The following is a 26,728-nucleotide window of genomic DNA, read 5'->3' as shown; positions in this document are numbered from 1 at the left end:
ACTTGCCCTTGCAGAGCTCCCGTGAGCCCACTTCTCCAGCCTGCAGAGATCCCTCAGGACAAATCATTCCAGGAGCAATGCTCCTGTGCCACTTCTCAGCTTTAAAGGGCTGCCAGTCATTTGCCCATCTTCATCCCCACGACTGAAGTACTGCTTCCATAAATTCCAGTAATTTCTATATAATATATATAGTAATTATAAAAACATACATGTACACACAGCACTCATACTGGGCCCAGCTAGAGCTGATAATGGCACAGCATTCCAATAGCTGATACAGATCTGGGGCTCTTTAGATGGAAAGATTAGAGCTTGGATGCTGACGTGGATATTAAGAAGCTTGCTTACACTGCACAGAGTTCCAGTAACAGACATTATTTAGCTTTCACTGAAAAAAATATTTGTAGGCTTCTGAAACTAATTAAATTAATAAAATTCCAATCTCATAATATTCCAGCTTGATGAGTCATGAAATATGAGTACACTCTTGTGTGAGCAGCTAAGGGCAAGGGTGCAATTCTGTGTGAAAGGAAGACACTGGAGTCTCATGGGCAGAGGGAGAAGCCTGATATTGAGTTTGTGTGCTGATGTGAAACTTAGATGCATTTTTGTTTCCAGGATGTGTGTCGGTGTGTGTGTTTTGTTTCTGACACACACAACTGATTTCCATAAAGTAGACTAAGGATTTGTAAAGGCTACAGATGAAGGCCATGTCCTTGGATAATCATGGAGCACTGGATATGTAGGAGGGAGCTGGAAGCCACAAAGTGACAGAGTAAGAATCCAGCAGGTGCACTCCTTAAATGTACCCATCAGATATACCCCATGGTCCTTTTGTTGAACAACAGAAGCACCTTCTGCTCCCAGCTACCACCCCGAGCAATGTTTGCTATGTCCTGAACATTTCTCCCCACAGCTCACAAAGGCTTTTGAATCTGTAGCAATTGCCAATCAGACTATGGTGTAAGACCAAAACCTGTTTGGTGTATTGGGCCCTGCCCACCTTTGCATCAAACCTGTACTATGACCATGTTCCTTCCTATCATTTTACTTGTGTTTTCCTGCTTTTTCCTGAACATGGAGGGACTTGAGGAAATGCAATTTCTAATCCAGTCCTTGAGTCCTTGCATCACTGAAGCAGAATGCAGAACTGCATGTATATCACCTGTACATCTGAGCTACTTAAAGCATGTCTCAGAGTGGCTGCTTTACTGCTGCATATCAATCTGTGTATACTCATGCCTCATGTAAATATATTAGTGACAATGTGTCTGAAAGATGATGTGCAAGAATAAACTGACACCTTCCATCAATTAATTTATGGTACTTTAATACCAAGTTAATGCATTTCTCAATTAAGAATTTATAAACTGGTAATTCATAAAAAAAAAAAAATCACAGCTTCAGAAAAAGCTAACTTTAACAGTTTGTCCCCTCCCCGCCAACAAGCAGTTTACAGTATATTTCAACTATGTTGGTAGAAAGTTAACAGTGATGTGAAACTCTTAAAAAACATTTGCAACAGCAATTGAAAATAAAATAATGATTCTTACTCGGTGAAAAATTAATAGGAATTGTGTTTCCCAGTAAAAGATAAGTCAGAAAAGCAGCAAAAATTCCCTCTCCTACTTGTTAGGTACAAGCTTTCCCCCTGCCACATTTATCATGGGCAAAGGCAACACTTCAGCATTATTCGTTCCCAGGTCCAGCACTTCAGTGGTTTTGGCAAGACTCAGAGGTCACATTCAGAAGTCCAGAGTTTGAGGTGTGTGCTGCCCCTGCTCCCTGTGCTCCACTCCTCTTCCTTGGGGTACAGTGGGATCAGAAACAGCTCAGAGTAAAGGTAAGGAGTATGAGATTTTTTCTATGGGATCATGTTCTTTTTTTCACTCTTCACCTCTCCAATACAAACTGGAAACACCAGAAATTTTGGCTGTCACACTTCACATGTGAGTATTTACAGGAGAGACAGGATTTGAATGATGCTGTTATATTTTCACTTGTATACAAAATCCCTTCTCTCTGCTGAAGTTATACATGCAACCACAGGACAAAAAATGTTCCTTCTCTATCTTCTAAGTCACATTTTCAAAAGTCATTGCACTTGACAATAAAAAGGCAATTAATATGCATTTGATATTAAATATATTGTACAGACCTGAACTTCTGTGCAATTCATTGCTTCAGACATATAACATCCTTTTAAAAACTAAGCCTCTAATCAAAGAAAAATTTTGTTAAAGACAAAAATCTTTAAGAACAAATGCACACAAAAAACCTCTCCCTTTAACTCCTAGTGCATTTAAACACATCTTTGAAATTCTCTGTGTTGTTCCCACATTCAACCTTGGTGCCATTCCATACTGGTCTAACATCACTACACAAGAACACCTTCTCCTCGACCTAACCAATAAGGCTGGCATTTGGGATGCTGTTGGTACAAGCAGGAAAGCTGAAGATAAGATTATTACCTCACTCCTTTCATGTGGAAAACAAAAGATTTCAAAGTGGATGCGATTCAGCTGTCACCGTTGTCACTAAATTCCAGTGGCCCATTTCAGGTGCCAGTACTTACTCTACCGAGCCAGGGTTTTGGATTGTCCCAGCATATTTTGCAACATCTTGCAGTCAAAACTACAGACATGGAAACTGAAAGGGAGATTTTGGTCCCTGAGATATACTAAATGAAATCAAGAACTAAGCACTGATATTTCGTTTGGAGTGGACCCTCTTTAATGAAAACTAAGTTAGCTTCAACTTTCTAAAGTTTAGCAAATAGTCACTTAAGCAGGATGACAGGATATACGCAGTATTGGTCAAGAAAAGTGCACTGAACAGAGCAGTTTGAAAAGTTATCAGTTGCTGAGTTATCAAGCAGCTGTCCTGTCAATATCATGCCGCATCAAACTTGTCTTTCCAAGCTAGCACAAAACCACAGGATGAAACATGGCCTTAACCAAAACACCATTTTCTCTCATCTCTTTAAAGGTACAGCTACAGGATTTGGTGTCATAAGTACTTATGATGGGCCAAGTGACTCCATGTGCCAGAACCAAACCCAGCTTTTTAACCTTGCAACTGAATGTTTCAGCAATACTCTGTGGGGCACAGCAGCCAAACTCCTCATTGCCAAACCAGAGGCAATGTGTGCTATGGTAATCCATCTTGGGCTAGCGTTTAAAAGGTTTGTACCATGGAAGGTGTTTCACACCAGTGGCAACTACAATAAAACATCTTTGGCAACCATTGGCATATGAAAAGTAATTCACAGCAGCTGGAAGAATTGTAAGATGTTTATAAAGTTCCGTAGTGCATCATTAACATTCTGAAGTGTGTTGCATGAAGTACCAAATTCCTGAAAAGGACAGCTAAACATCTGCCATCATTACCTCAGAGACTGCAGGTTTTTTTCACACCACTTTTTCAGAACAAAGCTAGGGCTTGTGAAATTTCAGAGGATGATGTGAGATCGTCCACACAAAGGCTTCCAGTGCATTTGGAGCTGATTGGGGTAAGGGAACAGAGTAACGAAGGGCTGAAGACTGAATTTTCAGCGCACCACTGGGAAGTTATGCAGGGACTGGTGACAGATGGATTTGTGAACACATTGAACCACAAAAGTAGCATAATCACGTTGGTGATGGAATCTCTTCAGACAACAAAACAAACCGAAACAAAAAAATCAGCTGCATCCAGTGAGTCCACTAAGTAGCCTCATTTACCTTAAATAAAAAATGTGTGCATTAGGAATACAGAACTTATTGTAAAACATTAGTAACACTCTATAACACAGCTGAGCTATAAGAGGAATTCAGTAAAATCAACTTTTGTTTTCAACTACTGCAATTATAAATTAGATATGTCTTGTGACACCAGATAAGCCAGCTCTTAAGTGTGTGGGATGTGCACTGTAGGGGGAGCAGAGACCACACTACTAAGATGGGTAAATTTTTAACAAGTAGAAGGAATGAAAGAAGGTAATTTAAGTTTATTTTCTTCTACATATGAGTTCAACTTCCAGAAATATGGAAAATATTATTACAAGTATCTTGCAGAACTGCAAAGTGATCCCTTTATATAAATTACTATGCAATTTGGCAGTAACAATCAGAACAAAAGAAACTAAAAAGGAAAACCAGAATCTTACAAAAAAAAAAAAAACCAAAAACCCACGGGGTATTTAAGCAGGGCCAATATAGTTTTGCTGATCAGCACTGATGTCTTATTTTGTGAGAATAAAATCAAGTAACTTTATACTCCAGATGCCACATAAGACCCCATTTATAGCCAATCCCAACTATACCTCACTTGAGAGATGCCAATTTAAGCCCATAAAGGCATTTATTTAAATTTGAGTCTTATTAAGTATAGGATCATTTTCAGTTAACTCCTACCCATACCATAGAAAAAAAACAACAAAACTACAAAAAAACAAACCAAACCAAAAAACCAAAACCAAAAAACTACAGCTATGGAATATATTGAAATCTCTCTGATGTCCACTTCCAAAATGAGTGTGAAAAACTTTAAAAAATCTTAGCATAAGGATCCAGGTGTTATATGCACCTTGCTTCAATAGTGAAAAATACCATCCATTTCTCTCCAGGAGAGAAGAATGAAGATCATAAAACAAGGTACAAGTAACTGGCCTGATTTTGATGAAATGATGAAATGATATAATTAATAGGGTATTGTTCGGTCATCAGGTGCCACATAAAAAGGCAGCTTAGCAGTTCTGTAAACGGGGTTTTGTATGCTAGTGTTCTCCATTCTGGCACAGCAGATTTTTCCTTCACATTTCAGTAGCTGTGACATCATGGCCCTGCCCCAGAGAGACATCAGCACTGTCACCATACGAGACTTACTGCTGCTTCAGCACATGAAGGATGAGTTCAATCCTCCCTAAATCCAATCCTCAAACCTACTACTCTGATGTCTGCATTGGAGTTACAGTGTTTCAGTAAAATATAAAATGGAACAAATTAATGAAATGGAGTTTCTGCACTGAATTAGAAGGAAAGCCTGGTCAGCAAGTTCCAGCTTTTAAAAACAAAGGAATATTTACCAGAGCAAGTGTCTAAGGAGGAAGCAGCCGTGCTCCAATTGACAATGCAAATTCTGTATCTCATGTTCTACACTAACGACAGCTGGGCAAAACTACAACCTGCATGTAACATCACTGCTGCTGTTCCTTTTGAGACCTCACCATTTTTAAAACAAAGAACAGGAAACTTCTCCTCTTCCCAAGCTTGTAAATAGTGAAGCAATATATTCATATATAAAGTAATTATACTGGTATGTATTACAACTATATACACATAGTAACAGTAACCATATCAATAATTACTGTTATCTGAAAACAAGGTCAAAAATGGGTTCTAAAGGTCGCAGTGAGTTGAGATGAATATGTTTGTCTTGGGGGTCAGAAAGGCACTGACAAGCTTAAAGAAGGGAGAAAAAGAAATCTTTTCTTATGAGTTCCAGCAGTGCAAGTTTACTATGCAGGTTACTGATTAGTTGTTTTTAAAAAGCAATCCCAGAATTTAAGTTGCTCATTTATCATTGATTTTCCATATTATTTTAAGTACCCTCTGTGTGGTGAAGCACCTGACCTGGAATTTATATTCATTTACTTTGTTCAGCTTGTTAAAAATTTACCCACTTATTCACAGCTGGTTTTATTTTATTCTTCATAATATAGATATTTCTCACTCACAGATACATTCCAGAGTTAGTAAATAACTGAAAATCCATTTGTTCGTTTTGATTTTTGCCTAGCACCTGTTTAGCTTGATTTTAGTTCTCCTACAAGCTGCAACCATGTCTTCCATGCAAGGAAAATTACAGTTGAATAGTTAATTCAGGCTGAATGAATAGAAACAAAATACAAACACATCACCACAGGAGCATGCTAGAGTCCTCAACTGTCTGTTTAATTAACACCTCCTTGCCTATCCCTCCAAAACCAAAACAAAAAAAGAAAACTAAACAACCCCCAAACAGCTTACTAAGCAGCAACAATGCCTATACTGTAAAATAGTTTCTCTGCAATGAAATTCTGTGATAAAAGAATAAATGACATGATCAAACAAACTTCCTTTTCTTACTGTAAGAATATCTTAATGAAATGTCTTACTTCTGGCATAAGTAACTGTCATCTACATTAAGAGTTTTCTTTTAAAATAAATTGTATATTAACAGGTTGAAGATGCATCTTCATTGCATATGCACACAGTCCCTTCCCAGTTTTGCAGTTAAGACTTTTAGGGTCTCTTCTTTTTGGACTAAATTAATTCACTTATCCATCAAGAGCAAAGTACAAGAAGAATGTTTTATAGATTTAGCAGATGAAGATTTCTAACAATACTATAGTTTCAAGGGGTCCAGAAAAATCAAATGGGTGCATGAAGCCTTTCAGGGACAGAAGAAATAGTTTTCACTTAATTTAAACAAGGTCCTCAAAATAATTAAAAGCAGTGCAAGAAGAAATACAGGATAAAGGATGGAACCTTATTCTATCTGCCATGCACACTGTAAAGCAGGCAATATGTAACTCTGCTAGGCTGCTCCAACCTGTATCCCTTTTATAAACTCTGTGCAATCTGCACAGACAGACAAAGGAGAGTCCAGGTTTCATGTGCATCCAACAGCTACAAATTACATGGCACATGAGGATGGATTTGAGATGGCATTCCGTTGGTTCCCTTAGGCTCATTATGCCGGATTCACACCCTCAAACGTTTGTGTGCATGAACAACAAAAAGCATCAGTCATTTTTGCTAGAAACAGACAGATGGAATAAAAAAAAAAACCCAAAACTTAAAATAGTGCAGATAGTTTTTAAAGTGATCTAATTCAAATAATAACTAACCTGAGAGGAACTTTGCTCCAATTAACATTAGCATGCTACTCATAATAAAAATACTGAAAGGCAGACTAGAGAAGATACTACTGTCACCTGATGGCATCCAGGGAATGGTGTTTCCAGTCAAGCAAATCAAAAGAGAAATATATATATATAAATTGCAATATATGTGTTAAATATATATGAAAAGCAAAAAGTAACAAATGTAGTGACATTTACAGAAGAACTAAAAAAACATTATGCATTAACCCCATAATAATTCAAAACAGGTTCTCTCTGTAAGAGTTCAAGTCCAAATTCCACTGTCTAGGCTGAGCCCATTTCTAGTATTCTCCAATCCCAACCTACCCCTAAAGTATCAAAGAACTAAGGAAAATAACATTTTCCCCCAGGTGTTATACCAGAAAATCACTAAAGTAAGTTTTGATAGACATATCTCTTCACATAAACTGAAGAAAACATCTAGATTTATTTACTGCAAGGCAGAACTTTTTATCGTAGTAAGATAAGCATCAGGTTAGATGTACAGGTACTAAATCATAAAGGTCAATACTGAAGGGAATCATATTGCTCATGTTAATTCACCTGTTCCCCTTCCCAATAGCCTTGGCAGAATTGCTTGTAAACCACAGCGTTAAATAAAATATTTCTGCCAACATATAGGATGGCAAAAGGGAAATTTGAGCTTTCAGGAAGAAAGTGGCCACTTGCAGCTTGATGGCTCCAACTGTGGATTTTGGATTGTGGGGGGAGTTTAAATTTTGAGGATTCTTTACTTAGTATTTTTCATTTTAATAGTTTTTCCAATAAAAGGGAAATTAAATATATTTGATAAAGCCCATAAATGATGTGTTATATTATTACTCAGGACTAAAAACATATCCCAAAATAGTACTAAAATAAACATACAAATTCTAGATCACAGGAAGACTGCAGGGTTAATTTAATTCAAACATGACAGATGAGAAAGCCCTCTACTACAGAAGAAAATTCTTGTTCAGTCCCTCAAAAGTTTATTCATATTTTCTGTACGTAAACAATAGGTCTGTGTAATTATTTATGATAACTCCTTGCTCTTACCCTCTATGGGTCAAATAGATTTTAATATGGATATCAATCCCTCCTTCCTACAGCAAATAATGAAGGCAGATACAGCAAGCAAAACCACAGGATGGAACTTTTCTCCTTTGCAGCATGAGGTTATGGTATAAGAAGGTTTACAAAGTGCCTGTGCTCTAAGCATTGTGCTGTATCTCATCTTGCCAGTGAGATTTTTTTCTTTTGCAAACCAGTGCCATTCTGCAAAACCTGCAGCTATTCAGGAGGAAGACCCAGCTACCTATTTTTCTGCTTTGTTTCCACAGTGGATTTAAGGAATGACCTTTAAATCACTATAATAGTGCAGAGATGGTATGAACAGAAGAGGTCAACAAAAGCAAGATGAGCTCCCTAGGTTAACTGGCTAATTAATAACACTTGACCTGCATTAACTTTTGGTTTACCATTTGAAGGACCACCAGATGTCTCCCATCCCATGGACTTCATCACAGCTTTCTTCCACCTGGCATAGCGATATTCACTTTCTGCAATGAAGAAATCAGAAAACAAAAAAGCTTCTCAATGCATAGGAATGCAACCACCAATATGTAAGAACCAGATACAGCAATATGAGTTTTTCACTCTTTTGCACAGAATCATTTGTTTGCACAGAGAAAGTAGTACAAAATCCTTTTTTGAATACAAAAAACTCCACCCCAAACCCCAGAGTTATGCATAGTAGGAAGAAATAAAAGAAATTTTCCTCATGTTCACCAATAAGAAGATTTACAAGCAGGACAAAATTAAGCAATTGATATTTATGTAGAACCCCTTCAAATGCTGTCTTGAAGTAGGGATTTTAGAAGTAATTTTAATCAAAGTGGTAAGACAAAATTAGGTACCAAAAATTTAGAAATAATTGAAAAGACAAAAAAAGCATTTATCTTGCACAGGGATTAATTATGTCAAGTGCACACTTTCTCATCAGTTCTTAAGTGCTTGTACAGATGGAAAGATAGCCAGCTAAAAAGCAATAATTAATGTAGGCTTTTTAAAGCCAAAAGAAGAGTACCCCAAACCAGTCCTGTCAATATCTGTAAAAAAAAAAAAAGTTTGCAACTCAGATAACACAAAAAGGTTTTACCCTCTGGGTTTATCTGTGGTTCAAATCGTTCACATGTCACTGCTGTCAAATCTCCAGGATTCAGACTCCAAACTTCAACACCTTCTGCAGCTCCTGCTGCCATAGCAGCTCCTAAAGCTGTTGTTTCAGTCATTGATGGCTTTACTGAAGCAAAACACAGAGAAGGCCATAATGATTTTGAATGGAAGTCACCTTGATGACATCAGAACTAAAGATTGACTGATCTATCAAGATACAACAACAAAGCAAGCTACCCAGTTTGCTCTCAACAGCCACTACAAACCAATGTTTTCAGCATTAAAAAGAAAGCAGGAGCTGTAAATTCATCTTACCTACTGGAATACAGAGAATGTCTGATTGGAGTTGCATGAGGATTTTGTTATTGGTCATTCCTCCATCGACTTGTAACTGACTTAGTGGAATCCCACAGTCCTTGTTCATAGCATCTAGAATCTTAAATAAGAGCAATACATGTTACAATTCAATTGCACAGAAATGCTCTGATACCCTCTGAGTGTAAAACACTGATACTACAGCATTTGCTGAAGAGGGTTAAGTAGATCAATCCTCTCTCCTATTAAAAGGCAAAACAGGCACAATGACAACACAGTTCTGTTTAACACGCAGCACGTGCATTCTCTTCATTACAGAAATCCTAGTGTAGGACACCTTTCTCCTCAGGTGCTCTGGATGTATCCTATGAGCTGCTTATGTGGCCTGAGAGGAATTTTAAGAAAAGTTGATGAGAACATTTATCAAAGCTAACACAAAAAGCAGCAATAATAAATGGAGTCCTTCAGTTATCATCCTTTGTCCATACTTTCTCTAATTTGATGGATTCAAGAATTGAAGAATTTAAACATTTGAACAGGCAATCTGGAAGACTCTTCAATAACAACTGAAGAATGTTGAAATGTTTTGAAAGAGCAGCCTCTTCAAATATTTTCAACTGGTTGTTGAAAACAGAGAATTTAATATTCAACAAGACAGAGACCAAAAATAAACTGTGAGTGTAATTTTTAATAAAATGATGTTTCCTTCATTTGGGCACAGTTTCCAGTTGAAAAACATTGAAGTGTTTGCACGGGATAATTAACCAAGATGGAGTATTTAATTCACTGATACCTCTCAGTATGCTTTTAGAGGCTTTCTTAAAAACATAAGACTTGCCTCAAACCTAAGTTACAGGTACTACCATGGCATTACCCCACAAGCACCAATAAATACAGAATAGTGGTTTTTGTAGGGTTTTGTAAAAGCAGTCAGTTAAATGTCTCATTTACATTTTATAAGGCTAGTGCACAGGTTAGGCATTAACAAGTACAGTATGGTTTTCTCTCTGTAATCTTTTAGTGTATTCAAATAAATAAAAGAGGTGTGTTTTTCTCAGCTGTAAATGACAAAGCAACACAGACCACAAAAAAAGACTAAAACTACAGTGCATTCTGCCCTGTTTTGTAGCTCCCAAAGTACCCAGTAATACAATATTTATCAGGAATAGTCAACATGCTACCTAAAAAAGAACAAAAAAAAATTGCAGGTCTTGCAAGATAGTGAAAACTACATTGAGATGAATTATCTGGGAGATTCTCCCAGTTTCCAGAAAGTAAGCCAGCCAGGTCCCTTACCAGAAAAATCTTTAAAGGAACTAAAGGGACTGCCCAGGGTAAATAAAGGTTAAAAATTACAAGGTAGGAAGAGTAAGGGCAGTTTTCATTGTGGCAGCATTTTCCTATGGGCCTGCACTGTTCAATGCACTGGAAATAAATTGCAAACCAGGAATCTTGCACAAAGTTTGCTGGCAGTACTATACTAGTTCTTATTTCTTTCACATACATTAATTTCACATTTATCTAAGGTGATGGTATCTGCCTTTTTTACCATTCAGAACTTCAGCACCATTGGAGGCTCTGGGTTTGTTTACCACTGTGGAAGAGCATGTTGGATCAGCATGCACTCAGCAGAGATTAAAATAATAAAAAGAATGCTAGAAGCCAGGAAGGGATGAAGGAACAAAACAAATCATGGTCATGCTGCTGCTATCTCTATTGTACAGAGGTGGGATGAACAGCAAGGATCCCAGTATGCGGATTTTGCCTCATGACAGCATTGAACAGCTCCTAGAACTGAAAAATTGCTTATTTTTCCAAAATTCCTTCTGGAAGAAAAAATGTAACAAGTGTCATCTATCTGCATAAGGAAGAAGCTTTTGGATGACAAGATACCCAGAAGGAGTGAATGTCACAAACAGGCAAGAACTCCATTGAAAGTGACCTCCAATGAAAGGTCTTCCTGAAGACTTCCGTTTTCACTGGAATTGAAAGAACTTTGTTTTTGACAAGGCAGAACTAATGATGTATCTTTAGAAAAACATTAATGTATTTTACCTCTGTCAGTAGGATTTAATCTGTTCATTTAAGAGTGTCCAGTGCCTGATCAGGCACTCCTGTCATTGTGATAAAATCAGAGTGACTAAAGTACAGGGAAGTGTTAGGTCTGTTCAAACAGTGAACTTCACCCTCACTCAGTCTGACAGCTTTATTCCCCTCTCTCCTGCTTCCAGCCACATGCCCTGCCTTGCATTCTGACATTTGCTGAATGCCTCTGTGAGGCAGCTGAGGTCATTAATCCAGCAGAAAAATAGCCCAGCAAAAAAAAGGGATAATTTTCTGCTGGAACATTCACTGAGCTGTCACATGAGAGGGAATGGATGGGAGGATGGACAAGGAAAGAGGAGCAGACAACAAATCAGTTCAGTTGCCTGTAACTTTACCCTGACTTCTAGTGAAAGAATTAGGAAATTAGAATGCTACTTCCAATTTCCTTCACAGCCTTCTGAGGACTCAGAGGCTGTCAGCACAGCTTCAAAAGCAGAAGCCTGGGTGAAATCTCTGTCAGTCTTTTTCAATAAGTACTTCATTCTATATCACTACAGAAACAGCACACTGCTTCCCTCATCTTACATGGTTTGAGCAGGATGCTATTTTAAAAATCAGTAGGTTTAAATAACAGCAGTTTAATTCATATAATCAAATTAAGGCTTGAGTGTTATCCTGCAAGGTCGAGGGATTTAATTTCCTCCTGTACTTGCACAGAACCCAGGGACTGCAAACACAGGGAGGAGTAGACTGTGATATAAAGATTCAATGCTCATACTGTTATCACCCTCTTTGATTTGGCTGGGGGATTCATTTCCTCTGTAAGAATTTTGGTTGGCTACTACTGAATGCCAGCTGAGGCACTGAAGGATGGAACAGGTAGGAAGTGAAGCCAGCTTTCTCTTGGTATGTTTGCTACTATCTTGCCTTAACTCCTTTTTGTTCTTGTGCACCAAAAGTGACATAAGCCATCTCCATCACAGCACACCATAAAGAGTAGTTTCCTACACCAATGAAACTTTGTAGTTATGTCACTGGCCCTGCCACTCTAAACATTCTATGTTCTGCTCCTCAAAATATTCACAAAATATGTTCACCTTATTTTACATGCTGGTAAAAAGCAGCATTACCACTCCAAAAAAATGTACCACTCAATTTTACCTAAGTCCACAGGAGCAATTTTTCAACTTCAGCAACAAGATAAGAATAGCATCCAAGTACAATATAAAGCATATGACTAATCTTCATTAAATCTTTTAAATCTCCTCTTTTCCTGAAGAGCTACAGCTCCTGTTATCACACTAATTTACAATGAATTTAGGACCCAGTTTGCCTTTACCTCTCGTGTTTGAAAGCAGACTGCTTCTAGTGCAGCGAAGGCGATGTGGTTTTTATTTGTAAACTGAGTAAGGCCACAGATGATACTGTTGAAGAGAGAAAAAACCCAGTTAGGACACTCTTCTTTATCAGACATAATCCTATAATTCACACCTAGGTCCTCTTCAAATCTCATTCAGTTCTATTGTATGAAGACTACTTTTTTAATATTAAAAAGCTTGTTTTTTTAAAATCTAAACTCATTTTCCTGACAAGGTGCTTTCAAGGGTCCAATCAATACAGTTGTCATAAGTCATCCGTACACACACACAAACACAAATTCTAGTCCATCTTTAAGGAAAAAAAAAAAGGCTTGATTGAGGTTGATTTCTCTTTAAAAAATAATAGAAATTATCACTAAAATCTTACTGAATTCTGTAATATTTTCAGTTCTTCAGGAAAAGCCTATATGTGTCATTACTATTCTCTAAATGTTTGAAATTGTTTTCAGATCTAGTCTGATAATTAGTTGCTCCTGAACCTCCAAAGAGATTTTTGGGTATGGGAATTATGCTATATCTAACCATGAGTAAACTGAATTGTGCCAATATGCTCTGAACAGCAGAGCAAATAACCATCTTTTATTCTATTTCAACAGCTCAGGAGCAGCACAGTACTACAAGAAATACTGCTGGATACATGCAAGTTCAAAGATATTAAAGGACATTTTTTATTGTTACCCTTCCAAAGATCAGTTTTTAACCATTAAAAGTTAAGTATTCTGATATGAAAAACTGCAAAACCACCCAATTCAGAGATTTTTCTTTTTCTTTAAAGAAAAAGATACATACAAGAAGCATCTGAATTCTAAAGATGCAACTACTTGAAACCTTGGGAACAAGCTAGCCTTTAAGACTTCTTTTCCCACTGTAGGAAAGTTATTTTTTAATTATATTTGTTATGCTTCCATGACTGCTATGGCATGTTGTGATTCCAACAACAGTAAGCAAGCTCACAGCAGCAGAAAAGACAAATGAAAACCTATTGTTTGAACTATTACCAGATGGTGAAAGCTGAACTACAAGGAAATGGGCTGTAAAAAAAAGGAGTAGAAAAGAATTTTCAATAGACTGGAAAGAAAGCAGTATACAAGGGGAAGGAGGCAAAGTGGGAAGGAATTACATGGCTTGAAACTGAACTCAAAAACACTAATCAGCACAAAATTCTCCCTTAACTACTTTCGTTGCCTGACAGTTCACAGGAACGCAGACCTCTTCTTTTACTGTAGTGAGATAAAAACCCTTTCAAAACCAGAAATTGTTTTCCCTGCCCTGCTGCCCCACACTTGTTTTATTTTTGCTGGCTTTTTTTTTGTATAGCAGTTGATGTTTTGAACAGGTTAAATGTAGAACAGAAACACAGTAGCTCATGAAAATACCACAGACAATGATGTATCCATACACATCAAGGCAACGAAAGGAAAATTGTACATACCTGGAAGGAATATTTGTAAAATTATTAAATCCCCCTGCAAGTGCAGTGTTCAGTGAGATGAACACTTACCCCCTTGCACTGGGTTCCCAGTATGGTGCATACAGTCCTGAAAATGCTGGCACAAAGTAGCAGCCATAGGAAGTTCCCACATCTGCAGCCAGTTTTTCTAATGCACACACAAAACACTTACTTAGCTTTTCACAACTATACCAACACTTAAATAAAGCACTTAAAAGTGTTATTATTTAATTAAGAAAAATACTCAGGATATCTTGGGTAGCTACAAATTTAATCCAAGCATGTATACAACTAGAAAATACAACTAATGCTGGCACTCTGCTCCTTGTTAACAATTTTCCTTTTGCAGCAATATGAACAGAAGGTGGAGCACAAGGAGTTGTGGGAAATGCAAAATGAAAAATCAAAACTGAAACCCAAAACTGTGTACTCAATAGTCTGACCTAGATTTTGTCAGGTTTTCAAATGTTATCTATCATGTGGATAAAGAATGCAACCTTCAAAGCAGTCCAAAAGGTCACACTTTACTTGCATTTAAGCCAAGGCAAGCAAGTGAAACTGGATCAAGACCAAAGGGAGTTAAGAACTAAATTCCCATTAATTTCAAATGGATTTAGAGCTCCAAATTGTCAGCTTATGTATTTAAGCACAAGGCCAGCTAGGAGGAAATCTGAAGTTTCTTGATATGAGAATAATAACTGTGGATATATTAACTCCTCAATACCAAAATATTTGTAATTAAAAAAATATATTAAGACATTTAGAATGACAAAATAGATAATTGCTGATTAACAGTTCTTTCCTATAACAAGAAAGGAGCATTTTCCTTCTACTTTTGCAAATTCCTTCTGTTTGCATTGATCAGAGAAACATAGCAGCATAGGAAAGAAGTAGTAAAACATCTTCAAGAAGTCTTTCTAAAATGATTCTTTCACACAGACTCCGCTTAAATAAAGGAGTGAAGGCAGAAGGATAGACAAGTTCAGTGAAACAGGAAGAGATGATGAATCCCTCCATGACTTTAACAACACTGACAAAAATTAAAGGTCCTGAAACTCAAACCTCCCAAAGGTCTTGACAAATTTGTGAAGAGGTACTGTAGTCTCAACAAATGGCTAATTTATGTGATTTAGTTTATGGCTAATTTAGTTTATATTCTTCTGTATGATCTTCAAAGCTTTCTTTCAGAAAAACAGACTGATGCGCTAAGTTTTTGCTGAATCTTTGAAGTTTTATATTAAATTTTAATTTTAATTTTTCCCACATTTGAATAAGATATCAATTTATTAAAAATATGTAATTAATTTATTTTCAATCCTAAATCTCATTAAATCAGTCACTTTCAAATTTTTGCCTTTGCATGCCTCTGACATTTTTTATTTTCCAAATTTTGATATGTTCCTAGCTTTTATGTTACAATCCAGTTTGTTTCAGTTCATCTGAATGGGAAAACATCAGCTACACAAATGCTAAAGGATTACTGCATCCTCAGCTGAAACAGATTACCCTCCTCCACATCTCCTTAAGAGGCAACTTTGCAAACTGAGATCCCTAACTCAATGGATATGAAGCCTACTACATAAATATTAGATACACTTGCAGGGCCTCAGGTTCTCATGTTTATGACAAGAATGTGTAAGTTTAGGATCACATATATGCCGGTTTCTGTAATACAGACTTAAATACTCTTGGCTCTGGAAACTTCCATACTGTATAAAACCAGGAGATACTCTGTAAGTACAGTATCTTCCTGAATATCTGCTTACCAGGGAAACTACCAAAAAGTACAGATTACAACACAACAAAGCTGACAAAGCCTTTCCAAGACTCTGTTGACACGCTCTATGAAATATATGTACCAACAACAGTGAGCTCATAGATGCAAAGTAAATTTTTGTTGTGAATAAACACAGCACAATATATGGACCTTCCAGCTTTCCTTTACCTACATATTTTGAGGTTTCATTCACTGGTAGAGACATCATAACATTAGAAAACTTAAAAAACAGTACAGCTCCATACTCACCAACTTCCTGTGAACTCTTAGCAATACCCAGATTGTCCCTCAGCCAGCGAACAACAGCCCCAGCGATTGCAACAGATCCCTGAAGGAAACAAAATCACTCCTTTAGGAGACAGCAACCGTAGCTTTGTGCTGCTTTTCAAAAGCCTGGGGAGGAGAGCTCGCTGTGGCCTCCACCTGCAGGCTTACAGTCACAGCTCACAACCAAACCGCAAAGTCTCCTGGCATCTGGAAACTGCCATGTAAAAAGGGCAGCCTGATACACAGACCCGGGTAGAAAAGGTGCATGTTGTGTGCTTTTTTCCATAAGGGGAAGTTACAGAGACATTTCCTAAGTAGTCTTCTTGTCTTTCTAATTTATGTCTTCTGAATGTACAGTTATGAGGTTCAGGAGCCTCAGACTTCTTTTCCTGACACATTACTATTTTTACGTTTTGATTTAAAAAAAAAACAAGACTAATTATGTCTAGTCTAAATACATACACTCAGAAAGACAGAAAATTCAGGCACTTGTGCACTTGTGCATTTGCCAGCAAAATTGTTCTGTTGCCTCAGCAAATGGCCCTGAAGGGCTTCATCACATCACAGATGGATGGCATGGCTCCCATCTAACCCCAAAGCCAAGTCCAGTAGATTAAGTTTCAAGTAAAACAGTAGCAGCACTATATTTTCATTCCAAGCCACTGCTGGAAGGGGCAGGGGTGTTTTCTAAGCAGCTGGCTAGTACAAGATACCAGCTTGATTAAAGTAAAAGGCTGATTCCACGTTTTCTGTCTCTCTGCAGTGTCTCAACTAGCAGACTGTAGATGATTCTAGAATGGATATAGGACAAAGCACACTTAAGAGCTTCTGTTGAAGCCATGTTTTCAGACAATATCATTAAAGACTTGGAGGTGAAGAAGAAGCAAAGTGCAGGTGTTTCAGCATGCAGGAATTCAAATCACTCCCAAGACAGTTTCAGTTCTTGCTTTGAGAACACGGGTTAAAAATAAAACAAACCCCTCACACACCCACACAAAATAAAAATCCCAGAGTTTGTCAGGTCATGGCAAATGTAAGATTCACTTTCCTCAGGGAAGGAAAAGGAAATAAATGCAGCCTCCCACATTCTAATAAAGTGCCATAAGCCACAAACTGCTCTCGCAGTGAAGAAAATCCTGTGTTGTCTTTCACATGGAAAACACAGTCTGTCTACAAAAACTCAAAATCAGCATTCAGTGTATGTGATTTGAGAATAATTACTATAGTACAATAATTAGCACATTAATCAGCACAGATGGAAGAATAACAATTTTGTTGTTCTAAACAAAGCTTTGGTGCCAAATAGGTGCTCAGTTGATCTGTGTTTCAGAAGCAGAGCTTTAGAATAATGAACTCCAAAGTTTAAGCATAAATACAATTTTCTATGTAATTTGGATGCCCTTACACTTGTTTGGAGAACTGAGAAACTAAATTCTGTAAGTAGGCACCTATATGAAAGAGGTAAAAAAGCTAAATTATTAGAGGATTTTTCTCAGAAATTTGATTCACATTTTTAGAAGTTAGAAGTAAAATCCATTAGAACAAAATAAAAAAAAGCTGTAACTTTATTATGAGGTAATAACTGAAAGATTACTACTTTCTCTCCCATTTTTTAAACCTTACTTAGTATTACAAAATTTATGTTTTTTTATTTATAGTATTTATTAAAGATTTGAGAGACTGACTAACAGAAATAATGTTGTAGCCATCTAGCTCTGAAAGTATAAATGATTCAATGAAGAAATATTTTTTGTAAGATTTCATTATATAGATTGGAGACAGGAATAACCAAAACCACACAGAAGCCTTCAGGCACACAAGCATAACACAGAGCTAGTTTCATTTCTGCACAGCTGAAGACACCATAGAAATACCAGATAACAGAAGTAAATAAGAACATGTATCATTAAAAAAAGAAGAAAGTACTGAACTTACCTCTAGTGCATAAAAAGCAGGTTTGTCTTTGCCCATTTTGTAAGCTATTGTGGTTATAAGGCCATGCTCAGAAAACACAGACTAAATGGGGAAAGGGGAAAAAAAAGGTAAAGCATGAACAGATGCAGAAAATACTTAAATAAAAACATTCAAATTAAAATAAACAAGAAACCAAACCTTCAAATGAAACATGCAAAGTTTAAACAAAGTAAATTATCAGTAACTCTAAATAAACACCTAAGATAGAACACTCAGATTACTCAGATTACTTTGTTCCCACAAGCTGCTGCAGATCTTTCCATCTTCCTTATGGAAAAGAACTGGGGGTCTTTAGGGGGAGAGGTAAATGAGAAGGAAGCAACAGTTTTGTGCTATTTATTCGACTCCAGCTACAAAGAAATGATGACAGAAAATGAAGAGAAGAAATAAAACAGCCAAGACAAGGAAAAAGGCACATGGTTGAACAACATAACACTTAATCCTGTCTGGGTGACAACAAGAAACATATACAAGGGAAGAGCAAGAAACTTGTTAAGTTCTGTTTGGAAACTTAAGGAGGTAGGAAATGGAGTCTTACAGAAACACCTTGAAAAAAATGACTACTTTTATTCTTTCAGATTTCAGTACGTGCTTTTCCTTTTGTCTGGCAATATAATTGTTGTTAGTAAGTCTAAGAATGGCTAACATACAGTTGTGTTTCAGAACTTAAATACATTGTGAAAAACAAAAAAGCAAACAATTCAAAAATGCAACTGACCTTCTGACCTGTGTTGCACAGCAAGAAACAACCTGTTCCGTACCTAGCATGAAAGCAAAGCAAAGTTAAAACCAGAATGTTTAAAGAATAACCTGTTACTGCAATCCATGAGTCCCCTGTGAAGAGTCAGGACACCACTTTTTGACCCTTGAAGGTCTTCCTACCATTAACTGATGACAAAACTATCCTCAGAAAGTTGATTTGAATGCAGCCTGAAGCTGAAAAATCTAGTCACATGTCTTTCTCTCTCTCTCTCTCTATATTCTGTCTAACACTTGATCAAGGAGAGATATGGCTGAAAACTAAGTGTAAATTCCTCTTTGGTGGCAGTGTTTACCTACTTCAATTTAAGCTGATTATGAGATCAACTTTATAAAATAAATATTTCACAATATTAAAAGGGAAATTTTAAGAAACTTTGTTCCTGTCACAAAGAGGGTTTTCTTTAGACATATCCCATTCAAAAATTCCTAAAAATGGCATGTTTCCCATCTGAAGACCAAATCATATATGGGTGTGCATACACACTCAGACAAGAACACAGTTTGATATAAGGAGTACGAAACACTACAAACCCCTCCAACTTACTCTAAGAAATTATTCTCGAGAAAAATATTGCTTACCTTTTTAAACCCCTCAAAACTAATACCTGAGATAGCCTTCAGTTATATTTGGAAAAAGAAATAGTAAAGCAATAACAGAAATGAATTAAAACAAGATAGACTAATATGTAATCATACCTGTGAAACTCCCATACTTGAGTGTGTATGTGCCTACATGCTTAGTTAAGCACCTGGTTGTAAATGGAACAGTAAGTCATTTCAGCAGACAGCTTCTCCTCCAGGGATTTTTTTGATTATACCAGTTGCCTGATTTAACTGACCAGCTATTTTAAACAAAGGACACTAAGAGGCTGAGAAACAGGAAAAAGCAAACGTAAAATTCTCTACTCTGAGCTAGACATAAAAGCAAAACTAAGCACTGCAATTGAAATGGACAGCAAAGCTGTTCAAGTTGTTCAAGTCAATGCAATCTAACTCACTGAACTGTATTTGCTTAACCTTAGGTCACCATTTAAATGACACTGCAACTGTTTTAATCTGTGTTTAGAAAAATGTTAAAATGAAAACCCCACTGTCACATAGAGATTTTCCTCACAGTGACTGTGCTCCAAAATATACCTCACAAGCCATGTAACTTTAATATCTTTATTACTTTATATAAGAGTCAAGACATGGTTTACTTTGTGGGTCAACACACTCAAAAGGTAGATCTGTAATTACATGTCAATTATAAAAGAGTTTGGCAGTTGCTTGAAAGAGAACATAATGCTAAATTCAAAACAGAGCAGGGTGTTTATCTCATTACTTTCCTAATAACTTACGTGTTTTTTGCTTGTCCATCTTGAAAGCACATTTGCCCAACAAGAGCAGCATGCTGGTCACCCAAGCACTGCAAGTGAGAGATTTTTTCCTTTAGCAAATGTCCTCACATGAATTACATATTTGTCTATAATGTATTAGTAGCACACGGACAATTGAAAACAAGGAAAAACTTACAGAGAAAAGCTATGCTTTTTATTACTCTTCCCTCTGTAAGAATTGCAAATGAAATGTGTTGTGCTACTTATAGTGAGCAATTTATACAAATAGAAACTAAAATTTACTATCTTTACATGTTATTAGAAAAAGCTGAGAATTTGCCCAGCATTTCTGGATTATGCATTTAATTCTTTTATATATTTGAAGCAGAACTTGCTTCCATTTTGTAATGTTACTTATTTACTTAGAGATACCAAGTTTCCAACAAAAGTTCTCATTTGTATTTCCACAGTCAGACCTTAATAAAAATGGATCAAGCCAAATAGTGATTCATCTACAAAAGTCTACTTCCCGTTTAATCTGAAGTAAAAACCAAAAAACTTAATTCATAGCAGGATTCACTCATCCTTAAAGCTTCTTCCTGTGAAGCTATGTTCATGCAGTTCCAGGTTGTCACGCCAAAATCTACGTTGAGGCAGGACTTACCCCAGAAATTGGTACACCTGTCAAAGCTCCAGATTCCTGTTTTGCAAAAAGAGAAAGAAAAACTCAGTTAGCTCTCCATGACTAGAATTGAAGGCAATGAAAAAGAAGCTAAACGTCTAATGCTCAAAGGAAAACAAAGAAAGGTCATGAAAGCAACATGGCTCAGTTCAGGCGTACACTTTGTTTCAGCTTAAGGCAGCTCATGTCTAAACCACTAAGAAATGGAGAGCAGGAAGTTTTACAAATATACTTTATGTGACCTCAAAAGTTCCTAGCATAAATTTTCTTGAAATAATACTATCTAGAAAACCCAGTTCAGTGTAATCTGTGCAGTAAATGCCAAGTGTAAAATGCAAAAGTGCGAAATGGTAAAGTGATCAGGAAAAAAACATGGCTGTGGTGACATCCTAAGCAAAGGCAGATGCCTGATGTTAAGATACAGCATTTTAAGTCTCAAGTAGGCTTTCTTCCAAACACTACCAGAGTTTTTCAGTTATGTTCCTGTTACAGAATTATAAAATAATTTAAAATTGAAAAAGACCTCTTAGATTATCATGTCCAACTGTTAACCTAGCACTGCCAAGTCTATCGCTAATCCATGTCCATAAGTGTCACATCTATACATCTTTTAAGTACTTCCAGGGACGGTGACTCCACTACTTCTCTTGGCAGCCTGTTCCAATATTTGACAAGCTGTGAAGGTTCTTGTTTTATCACTTGTTACCTGGGAGAAGAGACTGACCCCCACCTGGCTACAACCTCCTGTCAGGCAGTTATAGAGTGGTAAGCTCCCCTTCTGAGCCTCCTTTTCTCCAGGCCAAACACCCCCAGCTCCCTCAGCTGCTCCTCATCAGACCTGTGCTCCAGACCCTTCCCCAGCTCTGCTGCCCTTCTCTGGACTCACTCCAGCCCCTCAATGCCTTTCCTGTAGTGAGAGGCCCAAAACTGGACACAGGATTTGAGCTGTGGCCTCACCAGTGCTGAGTACAGGGGACAATCCCTGCCCTGGTCCTGCTGTCACACTATTGCTGGTCCAGGCCAGGTGCCATTGGCCTCCCTGGATCATGTCCAGCTGCTGTTGACCAACATCTCCAGCTCCTTTTCCTCCAGGCACCTTTCCAGCCACTCTTCCCCCAGCCTGTAGCTCTGCCTGGGGTTGTTGTGACCCAGGGGCAGGACCTGGCATTTGTTGAACCTCACAGGATTGGTCTCAGCCCACTGCTCCAGCCTGTCCAGATCCCTCTGCAGAACCTTCCTGCCCTCCCAGCAGATCAATATTTCAGCCCAACTCAGTGTCATGTGCAAACTTAGTGAGGGTATCCTGAAAATTTTATTTAATTATTTAACTACTTCCTGACAATTTCTACTTGTTTCTTGAAATTGGTTTTTTGTGCAATTGTGAAAATGAATTTTCAGTAAAGCCATGCAAGTGTATTTCCAATCTGAATTAATTCACATTTTAATTACCTGCATTTAAGGTAACTGTGTTTATAAATGCACTAAAAAGCTCTACATGAATCTGATGTTTAGCTACCATAGAATTAATATTTTTAGAGAGAATGGACAGTTTTTGTCATTTAAAAAATGCTATAGCTAACATTTATTAGCCAGTAGCTGTATTTTTTAGCTCACTATAAAAATAAATATTCAACAGTGTGGAAATTAGGACAAACACATACATTGAGATCACATTTTAGAAATAATTTTGGCATGAACTCTGATTTTTTTATCTCAGATTTGGAAACACACAGCAAATTTATTGGCCTAGGAGTGCACTTTTTCTAATCCTTAAATAATGAAAATGCACAGCATCTGAGCAGAATGAGTAAGATATAGGTGGTCAGCCTAATGGAAGCCTCTACTCACCCGGCTAGGACAGATTTTCTACAGCCAGCAAAAGGAAGAAAAAGAAAAAAAAAATGGAAAGGGGAAGAGAAACAGAAGTTCACATTTAAAGTGATGAGCAATTCTGTTCTGGTGGTCAGGCAGTATCTTTTTCCATTTACCTTGCTCATTCATCTTAATACAACTCACTCTTATCCAACCTGCACATAAATAAACGTCAGCAATGACTTCTAGTGGCATTTCCATTAACACATTAGCAAAAATATTTCAGGGAAGTTAAGAGTTCTATTTAAAAAAATCCATCTTGTAACTTGTCTTCGCTACAAAATACATGTATTCTTATTTACAATAGCTCAAATTAATAGGAAAAAGAATGCAAAATCCCAACATCCAGTTTATCCAATCTTGAAGTTCATTAATTAGATGCCACTGTGTCAGAAGAATTGGTGCTGCATTAAAGTAATCAGATACTCAACTTCCTATGATATTATATAACAGTAGGTAACAACAGCTTACTAATCATAAACCAAACCATACTGGTCAAGAAAAAGCCATTAACCCTAAACTGTGGAATCTGTCAAATCCAAATGGATACAGTCATATTTTTACAAGATGAATTTCACACAAATATTGGGAAACATACCATCAGGCCATAAATCTCAGAGGAGCTTCGTACGTTTGGAAGTATTTCCATAGGAATTTCAAAGAACCTAAATACAACAAAAAATAATAAAAAATAATGCATATTATACAGTCAGTGCTAAATCAGAAAGCATTTTGCATTTATTTTCTTAAATAAGTTTAAGCATAAAGAAAAAAAAACTATGAAAGGAACTTTTGTTTCTAGGTTTTAATCTATATGTTTTTCCATCTATAATCTATATGTTACAGTGGACACTGAATTTTGGAGGCAAACAGCATATATTTCAATCTTTGAGGACCTATCCAACTCTTATACATAGAAATTCATGCCTCTTCTACCAATATCTTAATAATACACTTGTTAGTAAATTCAAATCTCAAATAGACACACTATCATTCCAGCTGTACAAATTTGATTAAGTAATAAAGACACAATTAAATCACAATATTCTGAGTAGGAAGGGACCCACAAGGATTGGCCCATACAGGGATTGAAACCACAACCTGGGCACAATTAGCATCATGCTCTAATCAACTCAGCTGAATTGTTTCCATGAACCAGGCCTCCACCTACAGAAAGATTCTGCTACTTTTATTTTATCCAGACCATTGTAAACTGGACATCTGGAGAACAATGAATCTTAGTTATTAATGTCAACAGCAAATAGAACAGTACCAGCTGATCTTAGTTTAGATAAGAGATTCTTACCTTGAAACGAGTTAGAAACTATTTAAATGATAGTATTACTGAAAAACTGAGCTTACTTGCAGAGGTCAGGATCCCATTCCAAGGAATGAATATTGAACAACATAGTTCTACTGGCATTGGTGACATCTGTACAGTGAATGCCTCCATTCTTTCCACCTGTCAAACTCTGAACAAAAAAATCACAGCATTTGTCAAGGAGAAGTAATGGCTTACTTCAACAAATTACAAAAAAAAAATCAAAAAGTTTTCACCTTGGGATTAGGAACTCTGGTATTTCTGCAACAACTAAACAGGCAGACCTAATACACCTCTGTAAAGTCCAAGATTTTTCTGAAAGTGTAAGCAAAGTTTTACAGCAAACTATAACGGTAAACTACACATAAGAATCAAGAAAAAAATATAATGGTACAGGGACAGTAAAAGTTCATCTTGCAAGGAACCTCACTGGAATTTCTTTAGTAGCTTTTATTGACATCATTGTGGCATAAGTAAGCAAAGAGCACCACATGCACGGAGCTTTACATGATATGGAAATTCACTGCAAGAAGAGTGATAATAAACTCACAAATACATACCCATATAAGCCATGAATCAATAGTCCCAAACATAGCTCTTCCATCCTCAACTGCTTGCTTAATCTCTTCCACATTATCCAAAAGCCACCGAAGTTTCACTGCACTGAAATAAGTGCTAAGTGGAAGACCGGTCTTAAACTGTAAAATTCAAAGAAATAATTTAAACACCATGCAAGTATCTTTTCATAAATACTGCAGTTATATGTAAAAATTGTGATAGTAAGGGAAAAAGAAAATACACAAAAGAGAAAAATTCCATGAACTTCTGTAATCATTTAAGTAAGTACTAAGTATACAACACACAAGTCTGAAAACATCGAAATCAAATGACCAGTGCAATAATAGATAAAGATCAAAGCTGATCTAAAGGCAGTTCAAAGATCATCTACGTGGAAAAAGTTGTTTGCAGAAGGCCTGTCTTATCTAGGATATCTCCATATGACTAGACAATAAGTAACAACAACAAAAATGGGCAGGACAACACAGGAAAGATGAAAATTGCATTCCACTAGAACTTGAAAATGAAGTAAGTTTATACACTTTTTGACATCCGTTTCCTGCCTGTAGGAAAACACATAATATAAAAAATAGATAATATTTATTCTATTAGTAAAGGACAACATTATTCAAACAACTGTGACACTTTTTTACAAATTTGTTATATATATGCTCACAAAAAAGATTATGTATTTGTTCTATATATGCTCACAAAAAAAGAATGAACTTGCTCTTTATGAATGATCTTCCTTGTTCTCAGATTGGATGCAATTAATTTCAACATTAAGGCACGAAAATGGATAATACATTTCATACCAATAAATTATTTCCCTTTTGTTTTTTCTACTTGATCTTAGTTTTTGTGTGTAATGTTTATTTTATATTGGCTAGATAGCACAGGATTAGGTCTCACTTCCATAGTGAGAAATTAAATAAGTCTTAAACATTTTTTTAAGGAAATTTATAAATTTCTAGTCTCAGATTGGTGTCTTGTGCTCATTTTTTATTATTTGACAAGCTCAGAAGGGACTAGAAACTACAAGTGACTATGTTAAGGAGAATTTTAAACACATATGTCCAAAACATTATACATTGTGGCAGGTACCATTTAAATGTTCTGGAATGTCTCCTACCTTGGAAAAAGTTTTGTTTTTTCCAGGAATTCTTTTAAGAAGATGTTCAACTGTTGACTGGGTTCTCAGGTCAAGCCACACTAAAATCATGAATAAAATTAATTGATCATGTGATTTAATACACAAAAAGTGACACGTTCAGCCTGCTTCTATGAAACTACAGCTCTTGCTAGTGAATTCCTGTCTATTTTTATCTTTTCACGTAGTTGAAAGAATATTGTATTGCCATTGTATTTTAAAGGCACTGTTGTAAGAATTAAAATGGTTAGATAAATTAATTTGATTTAGAAGAACAAATGATTTGGGAAAGAAGCAGGATTTTCCACAAGTAGGATATTTACTTTATCAGAATATAAGCAAGTGACTAATGCTACTTTGCAGCAGATGGCTGTGATTAAACTAAAAGCTTAAAACAAATAGGTTGATTATTTACTATTTCTATGTAAACTTTCCACTAAAAGACTATGTTGTAGTTATCAAGGTATAGCTGGGTTTAAGATAAAGCTGTTAACTACATTTATTTGACTATAGAAGAGTCCTGGTTTTACAGTCATACTGTGTCAAACTATATCTGGCACTTGACCTAAAAAAACAATTCTAGACAATTACCATTTTTCAGCTGACAATATCTGAAAAGCTAAGGTAAGTTAAAAATAAAACGCTGAGTATTAATAAGTATTCATTAAATCATCAATAATTAAACCTACTTAACATGACTTTCCTTAAAGTTGAATCACCAGCATCCTGAAAATTTCAAAGGAAGTGATTGGGTGCAAGTCAGAGCATTTTGTGCCAGGAACCCCTCAGGAA

General features: G+C 36.5%; 1 protein-coding gene across 4 annotated transcripts in view; it reads right to left on the bottom strand.

Annotated features, from left to right (window-relative positions):
- The window catches only part of GK (glycerol kinase), a 60,144-nt gene that overhangs the window by 17,019 nt on the left and 16,397 nt on the right, over positions 1-26,728 (bottom strand). The window contains exons 5-21 of one of the 4 annotated variants that reach the window (XM_038156289.1): positions 25,919-25,998; positions 24,789-24,926; positions 24,270-24,379; positions 23,506-23,572; positions 22,884-22,901; positions 21,018-21,053; positions 20,375-20,442; positions 18,991-19,033; positions 18,234-18,314; positions 16,281-16,359; positions 14,306-14,402; positions 12,765-12,849; positions 9,380-9,500; positions 9,048-9,191; positions 8,368-8,448; positions 6,872-6,958; positions 1,310-3,722 (exon numbers count right to left, since the gene is read on the bottom strand). In XM_038156289.1, coding sequence (XP_038012217.1) covers positions 3,715-3,722; positions 6,872-6,958; positions 8,368-8,448; positions 9,048-9,191; positions 9,380-9,500; positions 12,765-12,849; positions 14,306-14,402; positions 16,281-16,359; positions 18,234-18,314; positions 18,991-19,033; positions 20,375-20,442; positions 21,018-21,053; positions 22,884-22,901; positions 23,506-23,572; positions 24,270-24,379; positions 24,789-24,926; positions 25,919-25,998 — 1,343 coding nt within the window. In that variant the 3' untranslated portion in view covers positions 1,310-3,714. Of the gene's footprint in view, positions 1-1,309; positions 3,723-6,871; positions 6,959-8,367; positions 8,449-9,047; positions 9,192-9,379; positions 9,501-12,764; positions 12,850-14,305; positions 14,403-16,280; positions 16,360-18,233; positions 18,315-18,990; positions 19,034-20,374; positions 20,443-21,017; positions 21,054-22,883; positions 22,902-23,505; positions 23,573-24,269; positions 24,380-24,788; positions 24,927-25,918; positions 25,999-26,728 lie in introns of those variants that run through there. The other 3 variants (XM_038156318.1, XM_038156300.1, XM_038156309.1) reach the window with 3 other exon arrangements.

Source organism: Motacilla alba, chromosome 1 (genome assembly GCF_015832195.1).
Source record: "Motacilla alba alba isolate MOTALB_02 chromosome 1, Motacilla_alba_V1.0_pri, whole genome shotgun sequence".
Lineage (NCBI taxonomy): Eukaryota > Metazoa > Chordata > Aves > Passeriformes > Motacillidae > Motacilla > Motacilla alba.
The sequence above is the reverse complement of the archived record's forward strand: the minus strand, read 5'-3'. Positions and strand labels throughout refer to the sequence as shown.